General features: G+C 45.3%; 1 protein-coding gene across 1 annotated transcript in view; it reads left to right on the top strand.

The window, feature by feature from the left end:
• Positions 1–226: 226 nt before the first annotated feature.
• The window catches only part of MMP17 (matrix metallopeptidase 17), an 87472-nt gene continuing 67465 nt past the window's right edge, over positions 227–20233 (top strand). Inside the window, exon 1 of the mRNA XM_006017075.2 lies at positions 227–289. Within this exon, the coding sequence (XP_006017137.1) occupies positions 239–289 (51 nt within the window). The 5' untranslated portion in view covers positions 227–238. The remainder of the gene's footprint in view (positions 290–20233) is intronic.

Below are 20233 nucleotides of genomic sequence, written 5' to 3'. Positions count from 1 at the left end.
ATGTGGAGAGGTGCCCTCTGCATGAAGCATTTTTTCCCCTCCAGTCTAGCCCTTCACCCGAAGGTACAAGCTAAGTTAGCAAAAGCCCTCTTCTGTCATTACAGCTGCCCCCGCAGCAAGGGAGTTGCCAGCTTAGCTGTGTTGGTTGCAGGGGCATGATCTTTCTGCAGCGCTTGGCCCCGGAGCTGTACCAGCACGTCTCTTAGCTGCAGAGCAGACCAAAGACCCCACGTGAGGCATGGTGGCTGGGCCATCTCAGTGCACCTCTATGGAAGCTGCTGCCTGGGAGGTGAGCTGGGTTGCTAACTTCTGTTACCTAGATCCTTGGCCCTTGTGGAGATGCTGTTTTGCAGAGGACAGGGCCTCTCCATACTCCCCAGTCCACCGATCTGAGACCAGCCTCTGACTGGGGAAGGAAATGTTGCTTTCCGAAGGCATGAGAAGGGTTGGTAGCCATCCCCCTACATGCCTGGCAGCTGCTGACTTGGCAGAACAAGAGGCTTATTTCAATGTGTAAGGAAAGCGGGTTATTGCTGAAGTGCTGCAATTCTGTCTTGCTTATTGCATTGGCTCTTCTGTGAGGAGCAAGCAGGGGTTCTGTTTATGTGAGATTTTCCTTCCCTCTATTAGAAATGTATTTGTGGTGTGGAAAGAAAGAGGTCCTTTGAAGGGGAAACTGGGATATATGTGGGCATCTTTCCTTCCGGGCACACCAACCAATTAGAAGCAAAAGTGCCTGCAAAAATATAATTGGGATGATAGACTGGATTTTAATGTATCGCGGAGTAAGCGAACTCTAGCAGAGTGGCTGAGAGGTGACCCAGGGTCTCTTCTGCTTACTAACAGCTTGCAAAAGGCACGGATTGGCATGGGGCAGCTCATTCTGCCAAGTGTATAGATTATCTGACCAGTATTAAGTCCCTCCTTGAACTTGGTCTTGAAGCAGTCAGCTGTGAATAGATGCTTAGCCACTGTGTCACTGCGACAATTTTGATTGCTTTCGGCACTGGAAATCACTGCACATTTAATGCCAGCAATGATTTTAATGTATCTGTATCATAGGGCTGCTTATAAAAACAGAATGTATCTTGGCACCTGATATTATTTCATTCCCCACACCAGGTACAATAAAGATTATCCAGTAATTGCTGTGGCCAGCAGAGCAGCATAATCTGTTCTAGAGACAAGGAAGGAGTTGGGTCCCCTTTAAGTGTTATGCCATGTAGTGAGGCTGCTGCTCCATACTCTGAATTAGTGCATGTAAACCTTTCCCTCAGCCTCCGCTTCTTGGCGTGACTTTTTTCCATTTGCACATCCAGGTTTCTTGACCTTCTGGAGGTTTAAATGACAAGGCCAGTGTGTTGGAGAGAAGTGTTTCAGGAACTGTATATTGCTGTGCTTTTGGAGATGCTGGACTAATTTTGTATGCAGTGAAAAGTCTTCAAGGCTGGTATTTTTTTTTTTTTGTGTGTGCTCTGTGCTGCAAGTCCTTCCACTTTCCAATTTCAGGGCAAAGTTCAGTTGTTTAAACAGAACTTTCCTAAATGAGTTGCAAGCCAGTGGGTGAGGGATTCAGAGAGATTTTTCTTACAGGACAGTCTTCAGAAGTGATCCCATTTGATAGCTTAAAGTCTCCGGTTCAGCCAAGTATGTATAATTTAAACTATCTGAATCAACCCATTTTGGTTCAGCCTTACACCCATGCCTGGGTACTATCAACCCTCCATGACTTAAGCACCAGTTTTAAGGGCCTATTGAATCAGAAACAAACTGGATGAGGAAGGAACACCAGTCTCACTGGGTGTATATAACTCATCACTTATTAATGCGGCCTCTTTTGATGCTGCGGGAACGGATGCACTAGATAAACAGCGAGTAAAATCCCTGCTGTTTCAACGTCAGTGGTAAAACTCCCATTAATTTCATTAGAGTAAAGATTTTGCTCATGGGTTTGCATTTAATTCAATTTTCTTGAAGAAAAAAAAGGTGGACATGTACGTGAAAAATGAGGGTGCAGTGCTGGAGGCATTCAGGGTAATTAGGAAAGCTGACAAACACCATTAGAAATCCTACTAATGAATTAAACCTACATAGATCGCAGGCTCAGAGACCCATTGAGATTTTCCTCTTGGGATATCTGAGCCGTGGGGATCACGCTTCAGATCATTTGGCAGCAAGTGCTCCCAGTAGGCTGGTACACTGTGCAGGTGGTATCAGCCGGCACGGCCGTCCCTACTGCCCGTCTCCATCGTCCACTTGATCCCATCCGACAGAACCATTGTCCATCAGTGCAGCAATGGCTCCATTCCAAGTGGCAAGGGAAGGTGAGCTGCGGAGGGTCTTATTCTGACTAACTATGTCTACCATTAAAAGAGAGTGGCACGTGTGGTAGGAGACAGCCGTAAGGCTGGATGCATTTCCCTCTTGTGCTTATTAAAAAAAAGTGCTACAACAACCACCTAAAATCCTGCAACTTCCACCCAGCCACAGTAGTTTGTGAAGCTATTTTTGGAGGGTGCTGAGACACGTCAAGGAATAAAAAAAAGGGGAGGGAGGTTGAACAGTCATGCTGTCAGCCACGAGTGATGCACCAATTGCTGGAGCAGGAAGAGGGGTGGCTCCAGACTTGTCTACGTGGGGCAGGTTGTCTGCCGTCAATTGGGATGTGAATGTACAGCTGTTCTATCCTGATTGCCCATGTGAACAGTCTTGGTGCCCACCATGAGAGCCTTCGTGCAAGGTGGGGCCAGCTGCCCTCTGCCTAGGGCTTGTCTGCATGGGGAGATTATTGTGCAGTAGAGCAGAGTGAAAATGTTATATTGTTCTGTCTACCTTCACTGATTCCTCACGGAGAAGCTCTTAAGTCTACAACAGGCTCATCTACACAGGGAACTTACTGGGCAATTAGCCTGGGTGTAAATTAAAGCCCTGTCTGTGCACTTAGTGGGTACATCTACATGTGCTATTAATACATAACAATAAATAAACTCTGGCATAGTCTGCACCAGAGTTTATTATTCCTAGGCATAGCATTTACACGTGCGCCCAGGACAGCAGCATGTTGAGCCAGGGCATGTTGAGTCTGGCTGGATGAGGGCCTGGGGGATCAGTCTGCCAGCTCGGGACTGCTCTGCTCTGACTCAACATGCTGTGGAGCAGCATGAGGGTGCTACAGTGTGGGCTAGCAAGGAGGCAACCCTCACACTGTAATGCCCTCGTGCTCCAGCCAGCCCCGGTCACCATCTACGTGTGCGTTTTGGGGCATGTAACCACTCTGCTGTAGGATAGTATTTGTCCTGGACAGTACTACCCTACAGCGAAGTTAGTTAACTTACTGCTCCCTAATGCAGGTGCACATGCAGATGGTGACTTCTTACTGCAGAGCTAATTAGTCAGCACCGCAGTAAAGCATATGTGTAGATGCACCCAGTGTCAGCAAGTTTGCTCTCCTTTCAAAGTGAAGCAAGCTCCCACGTGCTACGAGTGTGCACATGGGGAGTTTATGAGGAACAGCTAGTGCACAGGAAGCTCACACCCTAACTTACCGCATGCCAAATTCCTTGCGTGGACAAGCCGTATAATGATCAGACTGCGCTTTTCCAGAAGAATAATGAGAGCAAACTAATCTTGTTAACCTGTCCCTCCCACGTGGGAGTCAGTTGACCAGTCCCTGGAGATTCCCAGACAAAATGCCACGGAAGCAGCTTGGCTAATGGCATAAATTAGTTCCTAATTTAATCAGAGACGCCCTCCAAATGTGTATTTCATCATTGCTCCTTCTAGCCCCAGCTGGAACCTGGACACACGGATTTGAGAGCATGAATAAAAATAAGTTTAATCTCCTGCAAACTTTTTGTTTCCCCTTGAAGCTACAAGCCCCTACAGTAGCCAGAGGCTCCATGGAGCCTTTGGTTCCAACTTCCATCGCCTTTAAGTGACATGAAAGATGTCACTTCTAAGCCTCCCAAGTTCTGAAGAAAATAAATTAAGCTTCTTTAACCTTTCTTCATAAGATCAGTTTCAAAAGGAAACCTTCCTGCCAAATCCATCCTTTAAAATATGCCTGCACACTTTAGGGGTCTGGCTGTTGCTGATCAGAAGCCACCAGAGACCCATGCTTCAGATTGTCTGCTGTTATCCTGCTGCCTGCTTTTGCTCTCATTAGTCTTTGTTGTTTTTTTTTTTCTTTCTATTGTGGCATTTCTTGCTTTTGCTCTGCCATGTCTGGCTTTTCACAGGGGCACGGGGTCATTAGAGTGACTGCGGTGGAGTGTGGACCTACCCAAAGTTTAAATTGGCTAACGTGGGTACTGTTAGAATGGGACTCAGCACGGGTTATAAACTTGCTTGGGAAGAAGGGTATATTGCCTTGAACTGAACTTTGTGCTGTTACAGCTAAGACTGGTACTGGTACTCGAGATAACTAGTTCAAGTAATTAGTCATTGCAGTCATATTGTAGAGTAACTTTGGGAACAGCAGAAACATGCTACGGCAATTTCCCCTGCTGACTGCATATCTAACATGCAATTATATTTCTTCACAGTCTGTTAAAACTGCCTATATAAGTATCTTTTCTGTTTTGTTTCCTGTTAATTGCAGGGTAGCTGGTTTTTGTAAGTGGGACAGGTGGTTCGGTGGGAAGGATCCTATTGTTGGAAATGTGTCTGTGTCAAGTTGATCAGGATGGTGAAATTTGTGCTGTGCCCAGAGTTCAGCCCTGCTGTATAATGTGGTTGGAATCACTGCTATCATTTAGTAAGATGGGGTCCGAGGCCAGGCTAGATGTTTTCTACTGTTTGGTGTTCGTGCCCTGGGAATTGGACCTGTTACTTCAGCATTTCAATTGCATTGTGTTCTAACGAACCTCATTCCAATTAGCTTTGCTCCACCTCTTTTTTTTCTTTTCAATGTAAATAACTTCCCTAGTCTTGACTAGGTATTCCCAGTCCATCTGATCGGTAGTAACTGGCTTTGAGTAGGAGCGACTGGAGCTGTGTGGACTTCCACCAGAGCTAGGTGAGTTGTGTCTGCAGTAGTTACAAACCCAAAGGTGAGCCCTTGTTTTTCAAAACCTTCGTGAGCTTTCTGAGCCGGCCAGGCCAGAGACTCGAGTGAAGGTCCAGTCGTTGTACCACAGGTTATGGGGTGGGGTTTGTCGGGTTTAGTTGAAGCAGTGTCGAGCTCCGCATTTTTCCCTTCAATAATGACACTGCTTTTGCAGGGTACTCCCTCTGACTAAGCCTGACTTACCGTGAGACCGTCCTCAGGCTATAAGTATCTAGAAAATACTACCATTCTGGAGGTGAGGGGCAAGGGGGCAGAGATGTGAACTCTATTATTTGTGGAGCACCCAAGGACTGACTGTCCCACACAAGCCTTAAGCCCAGACTTTCTGTTGGTGACATCCTTTGGCTTCGGCAGAGTCTCATGAGCAGAGAATTCAGTCTCTGATCTCTCACGAGCCAGCATCCGTGTCTTTCATGACCTAGTGTCTTCATTCTAGTTCTAGGCATGTCCTAGTGAATTATGGAGCCAGACTTTCTCAAGAGTTCACTGCCAACACTCAGGGCTATATATACCTGGCTCTTTGCACTTTTTCTGGAAGGTTAGTTCTTTTCTTATAGTAGTTGCTTTTTTTTTTTAACCTGTTTTTGCTGGAGAAATCCCAGGAATCCATCTCTCCATTTGCAATTTCCAATTTAGTGCATCATCCTTTGTCACGTTCTCTCACACCTCTTGCTTCTGTTCTCTGATGCCACTCGGCCTCTCTTCTCAAGCAGCCTGTCATGTTCATTATCAGTGCGTGGATGTTCGCCCCTCTCTCTTCCTGTTCATCATCTTCCTTGCATGCAGCTTTCTGGCACATACCAGCTCTTTAAAAAGTTACCTTCTGGAGCCTGCCCGCAGTAGCACCCCTGGTCTTGGGGGAACTTAGTTGTCACTCAAACTCTTTAAACACCTACAAATGACTTAATCTCTCTCTACACTGAAACACAACTGTCTTCCATATAGTAACTTATAAGATAAAGTGAACAAAAGCCCATTAAAATAAGTCCTGCTGAGCTAGGTGGGCTGGTGTTACTGTGTGCTGCCAGCTGGTGCTTCCTTTTGTAGTTATTGCTTTTAGTCAGATTAAATCATGCCAAAACAACATGAATACATTTTGTTCTGTCCCTCCCTGTCTATCCATCCTTCAGAGAAGGATGACCCATTAGGTGATATGTTTATACTCCCAGCAAGCGCAAGTAGCTATGATTCAGCCCGTAGTTAGCTGCGCGCGGGCTGACGCGGAGCTGCAGAAACAGTATGTCTCACTCTCTCTTCACTTGGAGCAGACTTTCTGGGAACAGAAGTCTGGTTCATTCAGATTCAAGGGGGGAAACCTAACCTCTGAGAGGTCTGCCGAGGTGTTGTTGGTGACTTTAGAGGTGCCACGATGATGTACGTTATGTGTCTGCTTTGCAAGCAGATGGTTTGTTTGGGGTTTTTTACTCCAGTGTCTCCATAGAATCTGGAAATATCAGATGTATTCTTGGGGGAGAAAGGCACAGTTTACAGCCTCTGAAAAGAAAACAGAGCTATTCCTGTGAGAACTCGGGGAAGGCTTATGCAGACAATACCCGGGGGTGCATGGGGGAGAAGCATACAGATGTCTGTAAAACAGCACGAAAACCAGGGGCGTCTGTACAGGTGCTCCGGGGTGGAGGAAGGGACACTTTAATTAAAGCACCCGCAGCGTCACGTGTTTTCAGCATCCCACACTTCAAAATGGCAGTGGGGCGCTTTAACTAAAGCTTGTTCGACGGGCTTTATTTAAAGCACCCCTGCCGCCATTTTGAAACATGAGTACGCTGAATACACGTGACGTGGAGGCTGTTGAAGCACATTAATTAATGCGCTCTAGCACATAGTTTCTCAACCTGTGGTACGCGTACCCCTGGGGGTATGCAAGACACAGGGAGGGGGTACATGGGTACCCCAACACACTCTCTCTCGCCCTCTTTTCCTCTTAAAACTTTGGCAAAAAATTTGATGCGCCGCGTATTGTGTGGCGCTTTAAATTCCCCGGTAATAATTTGCCGTGCTGCGCTTTGCACGGCAGTGGGTTCAGCCCTCCTAGCTTTGGCCTACATCACCTCTAGCCCAGGTACATACTTGAGTTGTGCACCCCTGGTGTAAAAGGTGGCAACCCTACCCACATCAGATCAGACATCTGTCATATCACGGCCTTATATACACAGCCCTTCTTCCTTATGGCATATGGCGCACATTAGTCTGTAAATGTAAAATCCCCTGGAAAATTAAGTGTTGAGGTACTTATTACAATTTTCAGAAGTTAGGGAGTACTTGCTACTTAAAAGGTTGAGAAACACTGCTCTAGCAGACTCGCAGCAGACTCAATTAATTGAGTCCGCTCCGACGCATGCTAATAAGCACATGTTAGAGCTCCGTCATGTGTATAGGTATGCATGAATCTGTTCCCTTGCCAAATTCGTCAGAGCCTCATTCCCTCTGGCCGCAGCAAATAGAAAAAAGGGAGTTTGTACTTTATACCCATCTTCCTTGGGCGGGCATGCACTTAACTGGGGCGGCACGTACATGGGTGCAGCTTCTGCATGTTAATAGAAGAAACGTAGGGATGTAGAACACCTCTGATGAATGGATGTTCAGAAATACAGTGCGCCAGGGGCCGGCAGTCTCTCTGCTCTCCAAATACTAATTGGTGTTAATTTGCGCTACCTCCTTTATTTAACTTGTCTGGAACAAGCAGTGCTGAGTCAGGGTCCCACAAGAAATGCTCTTCCCCTACGTGCTGTATTTAGAGTCTCACAAGGAGAAGTGGAGCTGCTTCTCTGCTTGCTTGGAAAGTCTTCAAAGGCGCAGGGGCAAGCCTCTTATTTTTGCCTGTGTTGTTGTGTTTATCTGGGAAGAACAACATTTGATAGGATTTTGCCATAGAATATGTGCCAGTCTCCTCTTAGTCACAGTGAGGCAAATTCTGAGAAACTCCATTTGTAGCTGTGTAATTGAAAGCAAAATACAGTCTTTTAACTTTTACTTTCCTAACTGCTGCTGAAACGGTCTTTATCCTAGTTGTCAGCAGTAGTGAATATAATGGTGCTTCCTGCTCTAGGTTCTGAGATGCAGCCATTCTTATAATCTGATCTCTTTTCATTATATAACAGGTCCCCTGCTATAGTTGGCTGTAAATCACTTGGGATGGACCATTCCAGGAATGCAACAAGAGGGCACTTATTGCAGCCCGTTCAGGAAGCTCAATTAATCTAATATTTTTGGCTCTGGTTTGAATCTTTAACCTCTCCACTCTATTACTTAACAATTTATTTTCTCTCTGTGGTGACTACACAGAACCTGTTTGCTTCCACATTTTTTTTACTGAGTTCCTTTGCTGCTCTGACTTGGGTCTCTACTGGAGCCAATCTACAGAGGAAGTAATCTCTGAGGAAGAGGAAGATCTCAAATGTGGATACCCTGCCTGCCTTACACCTGCTCAGGATGGGTATGCTGTGCAGCCTAGGCAGAAGTCCTGAATATGCTAATGCTTTAGAAGGGTCAGTTATAGGAAATAAGGACCTAATCATACCCTACAGATCCCAGGAGTGAAGGGACCATCATGGTGTCTGTGCTCAACTTTGTGCAATCCTGAAAGACCAGGTGATGGGGAGAGAGCTGCATGCAACAACATTTGGGCATCAGCTTCCAAAGAACATGTACGGTGAGCCCTGAGCGCTCCTTCTCTTCCCAGAGTGTTGCTTCTCGTTTATCCTGCTTCATTGTATTTGAAAATTACAGCTGCATTATACTCAATGCTGCATAAATGTCCTCTTCCACCCAACATCCGTTGCTCTGCCAGGTGCCCCTGACTCACAGGCTTGGCATTGGAGAAAAGTGGCTGTCATTGGAAATATTCTCCCTCCTTCTGAGATTAAAGTTCATCTGTGGGTGAATTAAAATTCATCTCTCTGGAACCTGTTAAACTTGTGGTGCTGAGTCACTTTCAACAGGTAAATCTTGCAGCTCCCACTTCAGATCTGTTACTAATCCTCCTTGTACTCAAAATAAGAAGAAATATAGCTGGACTGTCCTGTAGCAAAGCAGCCTGCCCTCTACTACTGTGTACACAGTGCCTAATTCTTTACCATTAAAATCAATAGCAGCATTATCACTGGGTTCCATAGATGTTGGATCAACCACCAGAGAGAGCAGCCTGCACCCAGATAATTCAGCTTCTCACTCAGAAGGCCACTAGCAAGACCTACAGCCACATGCAGCCTTTGCAGCCAGTAAGAACAGAGTGGGTGCATCTACCCATTCATTAATGTGCTTTAGGTAATGTGCATTAAACCTAGCATTGTGAGGTACTAGAAAAATGCACATTGGCCTATTTAAATATGCATCAACTAAAGAGCATGTTTTTTTGTGATGCTTTAATGTGCATTAAAATAAGCTAATGCACATTAAAGGGCACGTGTAGACGCGTCCACTGGACACATTTACTGTGCAGTAACTGAAATTACTGCATAGTATGGGCACATATCTGCACATGCATGCCCATACTGCACAGTAAATATGGTGACTTACACCAACTTGTGCATAAATTAGATACCTGCATCATGCAGATATCAAATTTATGCCTGATTAGTTACTGTGCAGTAATGCACGTGTAGACACCTTGCTGTGCAGTAACACTGTGTGTGGGGACTGACTTGGGACTAAAGCACACAGTGTTAATGTGCTTTAATGCCTGCAAGTGTAGATGCTGGCCTATTCCCGCTTACTGTGCAGTAATTTACTGCACAGTAAATTTAAGCTGGTGTAAATGCATGTGTAGGCACGTCAAGTGTGTACCAATTACCACAACTGCTGGCTCATTGATTCCAGTATCTTCCTCTGAAGTAGTCATGACCTGATGGTTCATATGGAAGTCAAACACATGTTTGTTTCCCCACATATAATGTATCTAGCCAATTATGAAAAGATGTTTATAGAAGGGGAAATTCTTTCCTGGCCCCTCTCAGTGAGTAATTGCGGACTGATCTATGAAAGTTCATTTGATTTCTTTTTCTCTCATTCTATTTTAATGGTTTGTATAGGTTTAAATTGTCTTGATGGTCATAAAATTAGGCAGCCCTTTTAAAAAGTCAATACTGGCTGCTTAGTAAAACTATGAGCCTACAGGCAGGAAGAGAGAGAGTGCTTCCCTCCTGAGCTAAAATGCATTATCTCAGAGAACATACATAACGTTACTTTCCTGGCTTGCAAGATTTCTTCTTTCATCTATGAGAAAGTGTCTGGATTTAAAAAAAAAAAAAAAAAAAGGATTGACACATCATCTCTTATTGCTTCAAAGGCTCAGATTGATTTTTGGATTGTCCAAAACCCTTGCTTGGCCTTGACATAAAGCAAAAAAAGGGAAATCAAAATTAAAAGGCTCTGCCTGTGAAAGATGACTGGCAATGTTATAGAGAGCTTTCCTCTACCAGGTTTTCTGTTCAAAGCCATGCCAGCCCTGTAATTCAGCAAATGGCTGTATGCAGGCTGTTTATTGGCCAGCGTGAAGTAGCTTTTGGTCTTGTTCCAACTCCAGTGGGTCAGTGTCCATCTCCTTATAAATCGTCACTACACCTGGCATTGATTAGCTGTCTCAGCAGAGCAGAGAGGGCTGCATGGCCCATAAAGCTTGACCTCCCTTCTCTTTACAGAACCAGGTCAAGGTTGCACTGTATCATGGGAAGGAAACTTGAACTGCCGCCACTGTGCCATACCTGCTCTGTGGCTAAATTAGAGGGTTTAATTCTCCCGGGTTGTCCATCTGGCTTCGTTCATGAGCATTAAACCCACACATATGCTGCATTTAGGAACTCAATTAAGAAAAGATGAGCATGCACGCATACAAGGTCTGAGTTGGCAAGCCATCTTGGGAGCAGTGAAACGAACCGTCTGCCTACAGGAGCAAAGCTGCTGAGCTGAGCTGGATTTTCCTGCTTCCTCATGTCCTGGGTAAGGCATTCAGCAGCAGGTGTTTCCTGAATCCTCCCCAAGTAGGTAAGAGTCTGCCATCTGTCCCCTGAGTTATCCAAAACGTGGGACTGGGATTTCGGCCATTTGGAAAATCAGCCCTGACTGCCCCGTTCCCCCTCCCTGGAATTGGCTGAAGCCCTTTGGACTTTTTCCACTTTACTGAATTAGCACTGGGAACAGCGTCTGTGCAACCAGCTATTGCATTACTGTGAGTGAGGAAGGAGAAGCCAACGATGATAGGAGACGGATGTGTGTGGGGGTTTGCTTTTTTTCTTTTTATCTTAAGAGCAAAGGAGGAGAGCCATGAATCGCCTGACTTCCAGTGCGACAGCAAGTAATGCTCATCTTGCCAAGTGCTTATCACTAAGTGCGGTGCTACCATTCCACATTAATTGTAACATGACTGAACACAATCAATTCACGACACTGTCCCACGTACTTCCCCTCATGTTCCATTAGCACAGTGGGAGGTAATGGAGAGAGGGATACCCGGTAAAATCATGGAAGTCACTGAGGGATTCATAACTGTAACTCCAAGCTTACTATCCCATCACGGCCATGCTTTTCCAACAAAGCAGGGAGACTTTCTCCCTCCCCTTGCTGGAGGATAAAAAGTACAAAGGAGTAAGGAAATGAGAAGCATTAACAGTAAAGATAAAAGCTTTGAGTAAGTGCAGCCCTGCCTCAGGCTGTGACCATGCACCATGGTGCACAAATGAAGCTGGGGTCACGCCTGGCACGAGAGAGCCAAGATAAACTAAGGCGCTATTCAGAGTGGTAATTCAGTAGCTGGCACTGTTCCCTTAGTATGGGTATTGAGCCAAAGTCCTTCCTAGCAAAGGGGGTGCCAGGCTGCTCAAAGGTGCCATTTTTTTTTAATGAAACTTGTAGGAAAGGGCCTGCCTTTTGACTGTTAAAGAGCCCATGGCATGTTTTACAAGAATAAGGATGCTATGAGTGCTGATGTCCTGGCTGACTTCTACTTTGGCAAGGTAATAGAGCGAGTTGCAGAAATGGCAGAAGGCAGGAGTGGGGAGGGTATGAAAAAAACATCATTTCTAGTTTTCAAGGAAACTTTGATTTTTTTTATTTTTTATTTTTTTGTCAGAATTTTCCATCCAGTTTAATTGCATCCCCCCTGTCAAAACTCCTCTGCTGTTTCCACTGGCTGATTCATTCCCTTTCATGTCCTCTCTCTGTTTGCTTAGTAACACCGCTGTGAGTGAGTGAACCACATCCCACCCATTATTTTTTCCCTAAAAATTACCGTGAGGGGCATCTTAAAGCCAGCTCATAACAGGAAGGGGCAGCATGGTGAGAAGATGACAAAGGACGTAAGAAGCACTTCGACTGTCGAGTAGCTGTGGAAAACCTGGGTGTCATCTGTATGCTGCCTCCCCAGAGGAGTGCAATGAGTATAGCACCAAGTAATGCTGGTGCATTGCAGAATATTGCAAGTCTTGTTGCATCAGGTATGGCCAAGTGGAATTATTTAACCTGGATGAAAAATTGCCCTGCAAAATTTAAAGCATCCCTTGCTAAAGGAAACTACTAACATTTGAACCTTTCCGGACTGAGGCTGGGGTAGTGTGGGCTGTGCAAAGGTCAAGTGGGAAATGGAAAGATGGAGACCTTGGCTACCCAAGGCGATGACCCTAACTTTGTAATCTGTGAGAGGGAGGCCTCAGACTTCCTGGAGGCAAACAGATTTGCCTATTGCCAAGCCCCGTGGTAGTTTCACAGCAGAGGCAGGTAACAAAGTCATCCGTGACCCCTCCAGGCAAGACTAGAGCCTTTCCTTTCTCATCGGTTTGTTAAGTCTGTTGGACAGCGAAAAGGTTGGTATGTCAAACTCTTAATCCAGAAAGCAGCCAAGATGCCGGCTTGGGGAATGGCTTTGCCGGAGCTCATAAACGGCTCAGCCTCCAGCACCAGCCACTCTTTTTTGACTGCAAAGTGTTATCACTGGGGGAGACTTATTGACGGTCCCTTTTTTCTCGCCATTGTCTATGTGAGCAAAGAGGAGACACTGTGAAGCTGGCCTCTGCACAGCCCTATCCCTTTCCTATTACATGAGATTGATTATCTGGAGCTGAATTTTGTGTGCTCTCCTTGTTAAGCATCCCATTCATCACAAGTGGCAGGCAAACCTTGTTTCAGGTCCTAACTTAACCTGGTTCCTGTTAGAACCGATCCTCTGCAAGGCACTCGTATACAGAGGGGCTGTACACACATTGGTGAAACCTAGGCCTCACAGAAGCAAAGTCGCACTGATTTCAGAAGCACCAGGATTTCGCCTCTGAGGTCTCCTTTTCTCAGAAGTACAAGCAAGAAAATACGTATTTGCCAATGTGTTTTCCAGTGTTGGAAAGCAGACATGCATCAGTGGATTTTCTAAACATTAAGATTTTGATTTTATTTTTTTTTTTATCCAGACCTCTCAAAGGTGTGAGGAGTAAGCGTCATTATTCCTATTCTACTGATGTGGAAAACAGATGTGGGGAGAAGTGAAGTGAGCTCCCCAAGATGACTCAGCAGGTCAGTGGCAGAAAAGGAAGAGAAACCCCAGTGCCATGCTATCAGTCTGGCATATTTTTTTACTGGTGTGCATTTAAGAGGAGGAGGCAGCGTTTAAAGGGCACGCAGCAGAAATTGCAGTAATCCTTATGCAAGAACCAGAGCAAAGTGAGGGATCATCACTCCATTTCATGGAAGATGCCGAGATTTCCAGTTCTGGTTTCAGTCTGGGCTGGAATTCTCTGTGAAATACAAATCTGGGGGGAAGAAGTCTTCTTTCAGGTTGAGAACTGATTTCTTGAGAAATGTTTCCAATATTCCCTTAGGTACCTGGAGCTTCAGGTGCCCATGGGGAGGGAATCGGGCTGCTTGGGGTGCCCGGAGAACCCCTCAGGACTTCTGGGTGTCTGAGGAGCTGGGAGCCTAGAAGCCCTGGTAGGCTGTCCTAGGCCCTAGAGCCAGGGGACTGAATTTTATCCAAATTGGCACCATCCTGCACAACACTTTGATTCTGAAACTGTTCCATCAACACTTCTCTGAACAGCTCTCAAGCGGATAGCACTTTGTCAAACAGTCTCATCTCACAGCTGCTCTGTGAGGCAAACCTGTGTTTCTCTGTCTACTGGTACCTGAGACCCCGAGAGTCGTTAATGTATTCATCTTCATAGCACAGGAGGAAGTGCTATTTTCTCCTTTTACAGATGGGGGCCTGAGGCCCAGGGTGGCCAAGGGTCAGACTTTCAATGGTATTTAGGTACCCTAGGACGACGATAGGACTTTCAAAAGCACCTAATTGCCACAAAAAATCAAAAGGATGCTACACAGCTTAGCGCTTTTGAAGATTTATTAAATCACCTGTCTATATCCCTAGGCTGCTCAAAAATCTTGCCCTCGGGACTGTATCCAGCAGCGGCTTATGTATCACAATAGGCTCCGAACGAGCATTTTAGACACCTTGTAATTTCCAGCCCTGTGTAATTTATACTGAACGCTCGTTAGATAAAATACTGAGTCATTGGTGTAGGGACTGATGTCAGAATACCGATGTCACAATGAGATAATAATTGGCATATTCTTTTTATTTGGAAGACCGCTTAATGGCAGCTGCGGTAGAGTACTGACTGAACCTCCTCCCTTCTTTTTGCAATCAGGGGGTCTCTCGTGCATTGTAATGGAACAGTTGAGTGCTTCACACAACATGTTGCACCTCCCACGTGTCCCAGGCAGCTGTAAAACCCTCCCATGCTGATTCAGAGGCATTTTGCACTCACTTTGCACCAAGGTGCCAGCGTCTGCTGGGTGCAACACTGCAGAGAATCTAGGCATCTAACAAGTTTTTCTCAAAGCAGAGGCAAGAATGGAAAGGTAATAAAAATCATTGAAAAAAATAGCCCTTTGCTAAATCCCTGCTGTCTTCCCACACAGCCAGCTTTGACAGCAACCTAATTAAATCCAGCGCTTCTCATGCATCTCTGCTCACAATTTAGCACACAAAAGTACTTTCTTCCTAAAACTCACAGGACTCACGCACACACAAAGCTGATACTTCCAGTGGGTTTTTAAATGAAGATTTTAAATGTGAAAGGAAAGGGAAGCAAAACAAAACGATGTTCATTAAGGCAGCTTCATTAAACATCCACGCCCCATTCACTACTGCGCTGACTCAGGTTGACGCCACTGTCGCTCCACTGGTTTCAGTGGTGATGCCCTGGTAACTGGACAGGGAATTGGGTTTCTCTTCTGTTTTTCGGTGTGTACTGTACAGCATAAACTGCAACATAACTTTATCCGGAAAAAGAGTAGACAGTAACATGTAGCACATATTACTCTAAGATGCATTGAAATTTGGTGGGTGAGGGATGGGGCTAGGACTTGGGAGCATTCATTTCCCTGCTGTGTGATCAGTGATGCATCACTTCACCTTTCTGTTTCTCTTTTCTTCCCCCAATTTTTGCTTGTCCTGGTCTGCTTAGTGCCACCTTCCTGCAGCAGAGACTGTGCCTCACTGAACGCAGGGGAGCGCTTGAAGCACTAGGGTAATAGTCTGACTCGGGGCCTGCAGGTGCTCTCGTTACTGAAAATGTATTGAAGATTACTTTTTAATATTTGAATTAAGTTGCTGTTAAATCCTTCATTGGATCACTTCCAGTGCAAGTGATTTACCGAACAAGCAGGGCACAACACATGTGCAGGCTTCCAGTTGCATTTATGTAGGTTTCTAGGGCTTTGATTTCCTCCGTGTGTTTTAAAGAGACTAAAACATTTCCTGCATTTAATAACTTGATCATTCAAATTGCCCTAATTATTGCACTTTGAAGTTGAGACCTCCTTGAGAAAAGGGAAATTTCCTGCCTTTGCTTCTACCTAGTTTTGCTCGTGGGTAGCTGTCTGCAAAACTGGGTTAATTGTGCAGCCGTACATGTGTTTGCATTCTGACAAGGGCTGTCTTCGCTATATAAAATGAGGGGGTTGTCTACCCTGCCGAGTGCAGTGTCGTAGATAGATACCTAAGGGTACTGCAGTTAGCCTGCAGTCTGCGGTGTAGCTATGACCTAAAACTTATTTTTGAAAGGAAAAGCCTAGAATTTGCAGAAAATTGCCGGGTCTGACGCACACTGCAGAGAGGACGTGAAATGACAGGAGAGGCATGTGTTTGTATTTGTTTCATGCCCCTCATTTTTGTCTTGCCTCTTTTATATTAAGACCTATTTTTTTCATTGTATTGAGGTTTTTGTGGGTATTTAATATTCTCAATAGCAGCCTGAGACAGGACAGTAGCAGCCATATCCTTTCCAAGCAGGAATAGTCTGAAATGAGGGAGCCTTGTTAAATTCTTCATTAAAAAAAATCTCTGGTATCATAGGTGTAAAGTTGGCTCAGTGAATCTACTGTATTTCATGGTGTATAAGTCTACACTGTGTATAAGTCAGCCCCATATTTTTGATAAAAAAGTTAGGATATTCGTCGATCCGGCGTACAAGTCAACCCATGTTTCATAACGACCCATTTGTAAAAAAATTGCACGTACGGTAAGTATTCTCTCATAGCGGGAAGAATTCAGAACGAGCAATCACCGCCACGATTGTTTCTGACGATGGCCAGGCTAACTACCACAAGCCATGGGTTACATACAATGAACAATTTCCCGAGCACAGTTTAAAATCCCTCAGTCGCCTTCATCATCAGATACGTTGGCCCCAAACAGCTCCATCTAATCATCCAAACGATGAATTTGATTGTCGTAGGGATCCTCACCATCGGAAGTTTCAGTTGCAGTTCACATCAGGAGTTGCATGTAATTAGTGCAACCGCACGTCATGCCTGCTTCAAAGACGAACGAACTTTGAAACACAATATTTTTTTGCAAAGTATTGATACGCCTGATACGGTGTGCAAGTCGAGGTGGAAATTTACAGATAAATATTTTGGCTTCAAACTTCGACTTTATACACAGTCCTGACTGAGCCACACTCGAGAGCTCCTGGCTCTCCCGTCCTCCAAGAACTTGTGTCTTTCTCAATTAATTCTCTACTCACGTCCCAAACAGGCTCTGTTGGCTCTTCCCCCACAACAAGCTCAGTCTTAGCCTTGCGCTCTATACGTGCCCCTTTCTATTTCCGCGAGAGTGGGATTCTTCCAGTTTTTAGTAGGAAGCCACCTCTCCTCCTTCGTAGGAGGTGAGAGACTCCCATTTTTAGCATGCTGTGTTGGGCGAGATCTGGAAGCAGATTGCTGGCAGCTCACTGGGACCAGGTCAGCTGGCTTTCCTAAAGTTAACAAATTGGACATGATGTATATGCGTACGGCTGAGGAGAATACCAGCCTGCTCAAAATACCGTGGCGTGGCTCTGCTCCTGATTCAGAGCCTTTCCAGTGCTACAAGGAAAGTGACAGCTCGTCCTGACAAAATAGAGACGGTTGCTTTGACATTTCCAATCAAAGGTGTTGGTAGTGCTTATGTCATGAAGCCAGGGGAGTAAAAATATATGGGCCTGTGTTTTTTGTTGTTGTTTTTTTTTTTTTTAAGAACAACAACAGCAGACATGATGTGAATTAAATGCATCCAATTTACCAGATGGATTTTCTTCTCCGCAGTCGAGGGTGGCCTGTTCTCAGCGTTCCTCGGCATTTTAAATCCTGTCCATTTAGGAATGTGAAATACCTCTCTGCTTAATGATAGTGATTTGTACGGCCAATTCCCATATAAATCTCAAACATGAGAGCAGCCTTCTTCAGTGGACACATGACCCCAGCGCTCAGTAATAGGAATTATTTTCCTTTTCCCCCTGCTGCCACTAAAATCCATAGTCCTTGCTGAGAAGGATACAGATGTTAAGATGATGATCGGAAGTGATAAAGACGTCCGTCTTTATTGCTTGCACTGTAAGGGTTGTAGACGGGGGGCGGAAAACAAATCGGAAGGGAATTGTGGCTGTGGGCTGGAGAAACCTTTGCAAGCTTAAATGATTAGAGTCATTCCTTTTAGCTCATTCGCAGTATGGGGCACTTGGATGGGTAACCGAAACTCCTTAATCTCAATATCTGCCTGTCACCGCAGAGATACTTAATAGGTATATAATGTCTGTCCACTTATGTGTGGAAAGGTAAGGGAAGCTTCCCGCTGTGTGTCATTGTATCAACAGGGACTAGGTGCCAGGATCATTCCTCGGCAGAGCTTTTCAAATCTGTATTTCATAATCTCTTTATATCATCATTTGATAAGCAATGAGGGTGGGAAGGGAGGGAGATTATGGTCTCGCTGGTAAATTCTTAATCTCAGTCACGCACTTAAATATACAGAATGGGCAGACTGCTGTGAAGGGTGGGGAAATGAGATGGTGTCCTCCAGATACAATAGCCGGACAGCCCTTCGCTCTGTAGAGTCACACATGAGGATTAATTTTGATGTCACGCAAGCACCACTGATGAGCAGGACTGCAGTCAGTGGAGTGGCACCGAGGTCAGGAAGATCAGAATCAGATTGAGGATTTCACAGGTGTGTGGCGATGGTGCGGACTGTAAAAACTTGATTTGTACTATTAGCCTCGCAGGTTTATTTTGCCCAAGGAATGGCCTGGTTTTTATGCATGGTACTGTACGCTGTACTGCTGCACAGGACAAGACGTTCCCTGCCAATCTGTAGTACCACGATAACAGACCTTTAGTCGTTTGGCCAGTGTGGGAACTCTTCATATAGATCATGTGACATTCCCTAATGCTTCCTAATTTGTACATTAGCCTCATCAAGCGATGCCAAGCAGATCTAAAGGCTTTTTTACTTTTTGCAGAAATGCTGTAGTGAACAAGCACCTACTCTGGACTCTTAAGAAACATTTGGACACCTATCTTGCTGGGATCCTTTGACCCTAGCTGACTTCCTGCCCCTGGGGCAGGGGGCTGGACTTGATGATCTTCCGAGGTCCCTTCCAGCCCTGATGTCTGAAATCTATGAAATCTATGAATCTACTTTTCATTTAGAGTTGCTGGACCCGCAGCAGAATTCTCGAAAACATGGAAAGGTCCCTTTGCTGTGATGGGACTCCAAAAACCCAGTGCTATGGGTGGACCAACATAGAAAGAGACTCCAGTAAGAGAAGTATACATGCTCCCCTCTCCACCAGGTATCCCCTAGAAAATCTATGAGCGAGTTCATGAAGTCAAAACCATTCCCTGTTAGCCTGATCCCATCTCTGACTGTGACTTGGCGGTGCATCGCTCCCACGGGTGAGACGCACAGCCCTTGTACAGAGCTGCACTTTTGGGAAGGGCCTCATCAAATAGGTATTTGAAGGACAGCTAGTACTTCAGCACCCAGATGCCGCTTCTGCCTGCCAGTTCAGAGACGTGAGCCGCAACAGTATTTTGTACCCATGTTCTTCAAGGCAACGTTAAAACCCACCGAGATATAATTTATTATTTGCAGCCCAAGGCAGGCCGTGCATAAACCATTGCCGCCTCCTGGCTGAGTGACACCCTGCCTGAGCGAATGCCATTAGTCATTCTAGAAATTTAGTAGAATCCTTCCTAATTCTTTTCCGAGTGAGGAGCAAGGACACCCTAATTAAGAATGCTGCCATTCAGTTCTTGTAGTCAGTCAAGCTCAGATGCAGCCTGCCCTTCCACAGATAGTCAGGACCACCTCTCTGTGCCAATATTACTTTATCTGGACATCTTGCTCAGCTGCTGTGCACACTTAAAGTGAAAAGAAATGTACTGTCACTGAATTGCCTACGTGCTCACAGGTGACAATGGTTCACTTCAAAATCTTATAAAAGCAAGGGCAGATTTGTCCTCACCCGGCCTTGTATTCTCTCCAAATTGCCCTATTCCTACTATTTCCTTCAGAAATTTTGTCCCATCCCTGTAATAAATTCTGTCTCAAACTTTCCTCCTGGCTGCATAAGTTTTGCAAAATTGTGCTTCTTGGGGAAAGTCATTTTTCATAGTTCTTTTTTTATGATGAACCAGCAAAATATTATTTTTCATTTTTTTTTTTCAGTCAAGCTTTCCAATCCGTAGTCGGAAATAGGCCAGATTTGTTTATTTGCTGAGAATGCTGCAGAAGCCATCTGTCTGATGGGGGTTTTGGACAGCAATGAAGGTATATGCCTAGGTGATGATGACCAGGTGAGCAGGAACTCAGTAGGGTGGCTGGCTGGCTGGGTGGGTTCC

The sequence above is a fragment of the Alligator sinensis genome, unplaced genomic scaffold (genome assembly GCF_000455745.1).
Source record: "Alligator sinensis unplaced genomic scaffold, ASM45574v1 scaffold628_1, whole genome shotgun sequence".
In the NCBI taxonomy this organism is placed as follows: Eukaryota; Metazoa; Chordata; order Crocodylia; family Alligatoridae; genus Alligator; species Alligator sinensis.
Note: the sequence above shows the minus strand (reverse complement) of the source record. Positions and strands in the feature narration are given on the sequence as shown.